This window comes from Eulemur rufifrons, chromosome 8, assembly GCF_041146395.1.
Source record: "Eulemur rufifrons isolate Redbay chromosome 8, OSU_ERuf_1, whole genome shotgun sequence".
Classification (NCBI taxonomy): domain Eukaryota; kingdom Metazoa; phylum Chordata; class Mammalia; order Primates; family Lemuridae; genus Eulemur; species Eulemur rufifrons.
This window is the reverse complement of record NC_090990.1, coordinates 115,386,652-115,395,403: the sequence shown is the minus strand read 5'-3', so window position 1 is coordinate 115,395,403 and position 8,752 is coordinate 115,386,652. Positions and strand designations below refer to the sequence as shown.

General features: G+C 52.7%; 1 protein-coding gene across 3 annotated transcripts; it reads left to right on the top strand.

Annotated features, from left to right (window-relative positions):
- The first annotated feature begins 705 nt into the window (after positions 1–705).
- CYB561D1 (cytochrome b561 family member D1) lies at positions 706–6,288 on the top strand. 3 transcript variants are annotated; one of them, XM_069479036.1, is made up of 4 exons: positions 706–881; positions 1,113–1,153; positions 1,711–1,722; positions 1,991–6,288. In XM_069479036.1, exons 1-4 carry the CDS (start codon positions 730–732, stop codon positions 2,521–2,523), a joined length of 738 nt encoding a protein of 245 aa, XP_069335137.1. In that variant the 5' UTR covers positions 706–729; the 3' UTR covers positions 2,524–6,288. The 3 variants fall into 3 exon arrangements, with proteins under 3 accessions (XP_069335137.1, XP_069335136.1, XP_069335138.1); XM_069479035.1 differs by lacking the exons at positions 1,113–1,153; positions 1,711–1,722 and adding an exon at positions 1,393–1,430 and having other exon boundaries at positions 706–877; positions 2,020–6,288; XM_069479037.1 differs by lacking the exons at positions 1,113–1,153; positions 1,711–1,722 and having other exon boundaries at positions 719–744; positions 2,020–6,288.
- The last annotated feature ends 2,464 nt before the right edge of the window (positions 6,289–8,752 follow it).

Below are 8,752 nucleotides of genomic sequence, written 5' to 3'. Positions count from 1 at the left end.
GGGAAAGGGTATGATCACTTGCAGAACTTGTGGTGTGGGATGCCCTGGTCCCTCAGGCTCACCTGGCTCCTCAGGGCTGAGCAGCTGTTGAGGAGGCGTCAGGGCTGGGAGTGTCCTAGTTCTTCCATTTATCTCACTGGGGACAACTGCTGTGCAGATAGGAGGTGAGACTTGCATCTCCCTCCTTTGGTCCTCAAACCTGAATTCACCAGGTATAGGGCACTATTTTTTGGCCTTGTCCTCTCCTTTTATTCTCCTTGTTTTTAGGCAGGGAGGAATCTTGTTCCTTTAACAAGACAGAAGAGGAGATGACAGGAGAGTGAGCAGCCGGGGGAATCCAGCACTACGGGAAAGATGCTGAAAGCACTGGTTTCACATTCTTGGTTCAGCGTACCCACTGTGTGATTTGGGGTTTCACCAAAATCGGTTGCCACAAATGTAATTTCCGCAGGCTGCTTGGGATTTAGGCCCTGTAGACACACAGATACAAACGAAGGTGGGCTGGGGGGTGTCCGGTCCCTTTCTGCCCATGGGCTCTCGTGGCAGCGGGCCTCTCCCGGACGCACGCGCTTCCCCCCCGGCCCCCTGAGGGCGCTGTGGGCGACTCCGCCACACTGCCGGCGGCGTCCCCGGGGAGGAGCCTCTCCTGCAGCCGCCGCCGCCTCTGCAATCGCAAACCCGGAAGACAGGCTCTGCCAGCGGGAGTGTGCGGGCCGGCCCGACACGGCCATGCAGCCTTTGGAGGTAGGTCTGGTTCCCGCCCCAGCAAGAGAGCCGAGACTGACCCGCTGGCTGCGGAGAGGCAGTGGGATCTTGGCGCACCTGGTAGCTTTGGGCTTCACCATCTTTCTGACTGTGCTGTCCCGGCCAGGAACCAGTGAGTGTGCGGGGCGGGGCGGGGCCGCGGAAGGGGGCGGAGCCGAGCTGCCGGCGGGGCCGCGCTTAGGAGCGCTGGGAGACGCCGAGCAGGGTCCCGGAGCAGTGGAGGGGCAGACTGTGAAGGGGTTTAAGGGCTTGGTGGGCGGGGCCCCCGGGGATCCTGGAAGGGTGGGGCTTTGGGTGTGTGGGGGAAGGGGAGACGATTGAACAGACCGAACCGACTACATCTGAAGCTGGGCCCTGATGGAGGATACAAGTGAAGGAGGAAGGCGATGTCTATTCTAAGACTGGGCTGACTGCTGAGAGGTGCCAAACGGGGAACCCAGGCCAAACTGGCGCATGCTTATGGGGAAGCCCCTTGTCTGCTCCACTTTGCCCCGAGTTCCTGATTTCTGGCTAGGGTTGGGGATGGTACACTGACCTTTCTCCTGTGGCCAGATTCTTTGGGCCCCAACTAGCTACAGGGGCAGGAACAATGGTGCCAGCCGTCAGCCTCTTCTCTTTGATTCTTAGGTCTTTTCTCCTGGCACCCTGTATTCATGGCCTTGGCGGTGAGTTTGGGTTTCTGTCTGCAATTGATTTGTTTGGATACGTCTAGCTTCACCCCTAGGGAAACATCCACCCTTCAGAAGGGTCAGCTTTCCTAAGGCACAGGGACGTGGGGGAAACAGCTAGGACCCTATCTTTCCGTGTAACCTATGGGACTTGGAAACATGGAGGGCGGGGCCTTACGTAGGAAAAAAAAAAAAAAGAAGTCATGTGGTTGAAAAGGGTGGACAGGCAGGGGAGGTATTTCTTTCTCCCCTGGGACTTGAAAGGAGGAAGTGGAAGGGGCGTTACCCAGTTGGCTCATCGTTTGCTCCCAAAGTTCAGGAGTAAGTTTAACATTTGCTGTTTCACTGGTCATGAAATGGGAATCATTGTCTGTAGCGGCTGGGGTTGGGGAATGTCAGCTTGAATGATGGGACCTGCACATAAGTGCCGATTCCCAATTGTTCCCAGAAATGCTAACCAGGAGGTTTTGGAGGAAGTTCTTTAGCCCCTACCCTTTGTCTTGGTTGGGATGTATGAGAGCAGCTCCTTTTTCTCAGGCCCCCAAGCCAGACCTGAGGCTTACTAGCCCTCTTTTTATGTTCACAGTTCTGCCTTTGCATGGCTGAGTCGATCCTACTCTTCTCACCCGAGCACTCCCCATTCTTCTTCTGTTCCTGGAAGGCTCGGATCCGGCTCCACTGGGCGGGGCAGACTCTAGCCATCCTCTCTGCAGCCCTGGGCCTGGGCTTCATCATCTCCAGCAGGACCCGCAGTGAGCTACCCCATCTGGTGTCCTGGCACAGCTGGATAGGGGCCCTGACACTGCTGGCCACTGGTGGCCAGGCACTGTGTGGGCTCTGCCTTCTCTGTCCTCGGGCAGCCAGGGTCTCAAAGGTGGCTCGCCTCAAGCTCTACCATCTGACTTGCGGACTGGTGGTCTACCTGATGGCTACAGTGACAGTGCTGCTGAGCATGTACTCAGTGTGGTTCCAGGCCCAGATCAAAGGTGCAGCCTGGTACCTGTGCCTGGCGCTGCCCCTCTATCCAGCCCTCGTGATCATGCACCAGATCTCCAGCTCCTACTTGCCAAGGAAGAAAATGGAAATGTGAATTCCTCCAACTCTGAGTCCAGATGGAACACTTGTCTTGGACTTCATTGGTTCCTTTGGTGACCTACAAGGGACCCACTTCAGAAGTGGTCAGGTTTTTGCATTTCTTAGTTGGGCCAGGAGGTGCGGAAACCCAAGCTGCTATTGCTGAAGGATAACTCAGTGGGCCAAAATGGGGAAGTGTACTGGATGCAAGTGGAAGGTGATGGAGACCTTGATCCTGAAGCCTTCACTCGTTGATGGGAGATAGAGTATTGGGTGGCGGTGGTGATGGTGTTGGTGGTCATTGCTTGCTTGTGTGCCTGATGAAGAGTTGGGTTCCTGTAAGTTATGAATGGCAGCCATGAGTATTTGGGTCACTTTTGAGAACACAGTGTGATATGATATAGAGAGCCCATGGGTCTTGTTTATGGGTTATGTCCTCTTAGGCTCTGTTGTGTGACCCTAGGTAAGTTCCATATCTTAAGACTCAGTTTTCTCATCTGTGAAATGTTTCTAAACGATCTCTAAGTCCCTTCCATCTCTAATATTCAGTGTCTATCAGGTTGATGTAACAGAACACCCTGCCAGCTCTGGACCACGTGGACCACTTAGCAGACTCAGGACGTAATTCTTACATTCATTCTCCCTTTACTCCTCTTTAGGGACAGGTCTGTCCTTGGGGCCCTTCAGACATCTATGCTGATTTGGTCCCTCGACCAGGGCAGAAGGGGTCAGGCACTGTGGAGAGAAGGGACCCGGGTGAGGGTCTTTTGGACTCCAAGACAGTAAAGGCACTAAAGTCACTTTAAAGGTTTTAGAGGAGCAGGAGGGCATTGGCTTCAGTAAGCCTATGGCTCTTGGCTGGGCTACTCAGCCCAGCTAAGGACTTCCTTTAGCCCACCTCAGGGGGCTGCAGAACCGGGGTGGGCTTCCTCCCCTGACATCCATTCTCAGGGCATCTCATGCTTTGCCTTTCTTAGGGCTCAGGTTCTTGCCTTACCACATAGCTTCGTGGAGCTATTTCAAAGCTTTTAGTAAGGATCAAGGAAGTGGGGTGGGGCTTTTCTATCCAAGGAAAACAAAGTCTCCCTGGTTGCCCTTCTCCCCTTGTTATCTAAGCTTTCCTCAGCTGTTGTCTTTTGCCAGCTCTTTGGCTCAAGAGGGGGCTGAGTTTGGTGCCAGCTGGCAAATGAGGGGCGGGCCTTTTCCCTGCAGAAACCCCCTCTTTGTTCCAGCTGAAAGTAGTTCCCCAGACTGCCCTTGGTGGTGAGGGCCAGACTGGTTAGCTGTAGTCTGGCTCAGTCGGGGAGATGGGACCTCCACAGATCATGGCAAGGACTGAAGACTGCGGAGCCGGGTAGATGCAGCTCACAGGGAACTCTGGGAGGCCTGGGGTGTAGGGCTGGAGCTCCAGTTCCCAGGAGTACGGGGAGGCATTTCTACATGTCAGTATTTTGGATGTCCCAGGTCTTCTGAAGATTCGGGTCCTCCTCTGTGGGTAGCTCAGAAGTAAGGAGGTTAGTGTGATTCAATAGTACAGGAATGGGGACTGCAAGGGCAGAAATGTCCTCTCAGTGTACCTCACTGTGCTCCTCCTGGGTGAGACTGCGTCTCCCAGGAGCTCTCTAGGCAGTGAGCATCTAAAGGAGGCTCCTGTTGTGCAGAGGGGTGATTGTTCCTGTCTCTTTCATTGCCATCTCTCCCTCTCAAACTATCCATTGTGGCGTGAACATGGAAGAAATGGTTACTAGGGCTGTGTGGAGGAGAGTCTCACCTAGGGTGGTCACTTTCATCCAGGGATTCCATCTCCTCCCTTCTCATCACGCCAGTGTTGGAGGTCTCACCCTAGCTTCAGCAGGGTAGGAGGGCCAGGTAAAGTGCACCAGCTCGCTCTGAGAGCACGCAGGCAATGCGTAAAGCCTGAGCCTGCCTGAGGTGTTGCCTCCTCCCAGGTGGTGCGGGGGCTGATGGGCGGGCAGGCGTGCTGACAGCCGGCAGTTTGCGTGGGCTGTGCCATCTGATGTCTATTCCCAGCCCTGGGAGGAAGGGGGAGTCATTTTTATTCTGCAGAAGGAAGGGGCCCCAGCTGTCGCCTCTCTGACCAGCGGGCCTGGAGGGCAGAGGCAGAGGGTAGAGATGGGGGTACAGGTGGTCTCCTCCTGCTTAGCCAGGTCTGACTGCAGTATAGGGAGTAAGTCACGGGGCGGGGGGGCCTTCTTCCTGGCAGGCCAGATTGTAGAGGGGACTTCCCTCCCCTCCTGTCTTTCCATTTCTCCCTCCATCCCCACCTGCCCTCACATCCTGGGGCAGCAGCTGGACAACCATGAGACCTCAGTGCCAGGGCCCTCTTCCTCCAGCTGGGATCTCAGTGGCTACCAGCTGCATATGCTCCTGCTGGTGTGTTCCCTCCTCCCCACGCCCGCTATTTCCCCACCTCCCTGTATCTCCTAACGTCTGGGGTATTAGTTGGGCTCCTCAGCAAGGAGGCGGAAGCCTTGCAGGAGCAGCAAATGGCTGCCTTTTTGCCCTTGTTCCCTGGCTAGGGAAAGCTGCTAGTAGTCAGACTGTTTTGCGTTTAAAAAAAAAAAAAAAGTGCAGATTAAAAAAAATTTGCGTGTCATTTGCACAAATTTTCATATCAAGCTCACTAAGCCTTGATTCCAAATTTGATTATATTCCAAGTTTGATTATATTCAGACTCAACCTTGAGGACATTAGAAATATAGATGGTTTTTGTATCCAAATCTGAATGGTAATGAGATTACTCTTCTGGGTTTGAATACCCTTCCCAAGCCCGGATCTTTCCTGTAACCACCCTTAGCCGGGGCTGGGCGTGGTGTCGAATGGCAGGAGCTGTGTCTAGGGACGTCTTCCAGCCTCACCTTCTTGGCTCTTCAGCTGCATCAAAGGTAGGCTGCTGTCACTTGCCAGCCTGTGCCTCCTCTCTGCCCACCCTTAACAAGTCAGACTACCCTTCTCCACTCCTTGACACTGACCTGTCCCTTCTTTCTCATTGTCCCCACCCTGCCAACGCTGTGTATAGCTGCTGTGGGTCTTGTTTTTAAAACCTCACTGTGGGAGATCCAGGCATCCTCCCCGAGCCAGCTGGCTGCTGTACCAAGGCCTGTTCAGAGTTAATAATAATCATTAGCTGAATGGCGGTGGAGCCTTTCAGCTCCAGATCTCTAAGCACTTGCAGGCTGAGTCAGCCAGCCCTCCCCGTTACCCTATTCCTGGGCTGCGGAGTGTAACAGAATGGGGAGGCACTGTGGGAGGGGAGGGAGTTTAGGAGTCTTGCTGCCTAGCCATGCCTGGAGGCTTCTCTCCTCGGAAGGGGCATTGAGAGTCCTCTCAGTAAACTAATAAGACCTTTGCACCTGACAAAGATCAAGGTATGGAGAGAACACAGTAAATGCTTGGCCAGTACTGGTGGTGGCAGTGGTGGCTGTTGACTGTGAATGTCTGGTACTCCTGCCCTTCTATTTACCTGTCTTGGCTCCATGGGGCACCCCTGGTCCTGATGCCTCAACCTCAGCATTTCTGGTGCCCCTTGCAAGGCTAGAGTGCCCCCGATGCCCCTGTGTCTAGTTGGCATAAAGACCCAGTGTTTCATGAAATGAAAGGTGCGTTGGCCTGGGAGCTGGGAAACCTGCAATATGGGTCCCTAACCTGCACTTGGTCCCCAACACTGGCGTGGTTATGGGCAAACCACTTGCTGCTTGACCTACCTCACAGGGATGTTGTGAGGGCTAGATGAGAGAATGAATGTTAACAGGCACTGGAAAATTCAAAGCATTAAACAAATGTAAATAGGTGGTATTATTATGTTGTTGTCCTTATCTCTTTCACTGAGCCTGACCCTGGGCTTTATGCTTCTTAGGGAGGCAATAAGCAGTTATGAATAATGACGCCTAGGGGACCTGCGTCTCAGGTTGTGTTGGTCATCCTAAGAGAACACGGACACATTTCTTCATTCTAGGTGCAGGGTCGGTGCTTATCCACTTCTGCCAGAAATGCCACCAAGGCTATGACTACTGAAGTTTGCCTTAAGCGCTGCCTACCTGGTGTTTTCAAGTCATGGGGCTGAACACAGCTCTGGGAGTCAGTATAATTGCCCCCTATGTCCAAGCTGAAGTCTCTGGACTGCAAGTCACAAGTCTATTTAAATCTCTCCTGCTTAATGCTGCCCTTCTGAGGGAAAAGTGGGGCAGACAAGCCGGGAAGAGAGGAGCAACAGTAATGAACACAGCACCGCCACCCTGACCCTCTGGTTTCCCCGGTAGCCACAGGCCGAGCAACGCCTGCCTCAGGCGCTGGAGATGCAGAGCTGTGACCCTGGCTTCCAGGGGTCCAAAGCTTGGTTTCCCTTTCCTGGTTTCAGGCTCTTGGAGTAGGATCACACCGTCCCCTCCTCCTCAAAGTGCTCTATCAGAATTAAAACACATGCGCGCGCGCACACCACGAAAGCAGTTCTGTTTAAATTTTAAATTGGGGGAAGGATACTTTCCATTCCATTTGTCTGAAAGCAGCCAGCAGTCTGCCTGGAGTGGATGCAGAGAGGCAGGAACAACAGCAGGCAGAGGCTCGAATATTTGCTTTTTCTCTTAATTGTTTTTTCTGTCCTGGGATCCAGAAATGAGTCGCTAGTCAGGCATTGTGGGCATAGCCTCAGCGGTTCTCGCCCGCACAGCAGAGAGAAGACATAGCTGAAAGGCAGGAGGATAATGCCCCAGACCTGCCATGGAGGGCAGTTGGAAGTAGCCAGTCTCCAGCACTGGGCTTAACGCAGATATAAATTACCTCCAGTAAGATGACCTTGCCCCGACCCGGAAGGCTTGGCTAGTCACCAGTGTTGTCAGAGAACAACAATCCCAGTTTTTAATCCACCTGCTACTGTCAATTTCCCAGATGAGTTTTTAACCTTGTTGGAAGCAGATTAAGGAATTACTTCAGGCTATGCTGTAGTATTTGAGGAGTCAACTTTCTATCTCACTGAGTATACATGAGTGGCCCCCTAGTACCCCCGTCTCTAAAGCAGATTCCCAGTTATGGTGCTTTCTAAGGACGCCCAGTTCTGCTTGGGTCCCTACCAAAAGCAAACTACGACCAAGTGAGGGAGCAATGGGAAATGAGGGCAAAGCAGCACAAAGTACTATCCAACTCCAGTACTCCCCACACGCACACACACACATATCTTTGTGTGTCCTTGGGGGCAATGACTCTCACTGTATGTATGTATGCCAGTGCTGAAGGGCACCCAGAAGTCCCACCGCACGACTCCATGTCCTGGCTCACTGGAGGTTGGTTCTCTTAAGCCATGGTTCCACAAGCTCTGTTATCCAAGGAGAGTAACCAGGCTGACTAGACTGGAAGGCCTCAGGGCAGGTCTAAGTATCCATTTTATATTTTTCACCTGACAAAGGGGCTTGATTTGGCAGCTGCTTTAGCCTTCTTCTCTCAAGCCCCTGGAGAGGAAGCATCCAGCACAGGCTCATCGTCCTACTGCAGGGGCCTGAGCCTTTTCTGCCATGTGAGAAAGTGAAGCTTCACCACTGGTTCCCAGGGAGATAAGGTAAGTGGTGCAAGAACTGCAAATGCAGAAAGGGAAGGAGCTGAGAGACTAGGTGGAAGAGGGGCCAGGCTAGTCAACACACCGAACTCATATCTTCTGTTCTAACGGCAACTGCCGTATTAGCCCCCAGCCCAAGTGCTGCCTACGAGGAGCTAGGGAAAGTTCTGTAAGACATGGTAGACAAAATTTCACATCTCAGCCAGAATCTAAGGGCTTGGCACGGGCCAAAATAGAAGGGGGAACTCCAAGTAGTCTTCCCCAGACCTGTTCTCTTTACCAGATTCAGCCTGTTGGCCAAACTTTTAGCCATAGCAAAAACTGCTTTGCAGGTCAGAAACTATCAATGCAGACTACAGGGGTGCCCTGGCATCAGCAGCTGAAATTTCATTGGCTGCCAAGGTTGATTTGTCTGATGTGGCTGGCTGTTAGGTGTCTCCATCCCTCATCACTTTGGTTGTTCCTCCTGAAGTGAAAAAGACAACTTTCCAAATAGAGGAGGGCTGCCCTTTGGTGAGGATTTTATGAATGTAAAAAATTAGGTAATTATTCAAATACTGATTCTTTTAATTTCTTTTTTCCTTATATCATTTCCTCTCCCCCTTTGGCATCTACCCTGACAATTCCTTTCTAGAGGTACCAAGAGAGTAGCCAAAGAATTAGCATGGTCAGAGTGTAG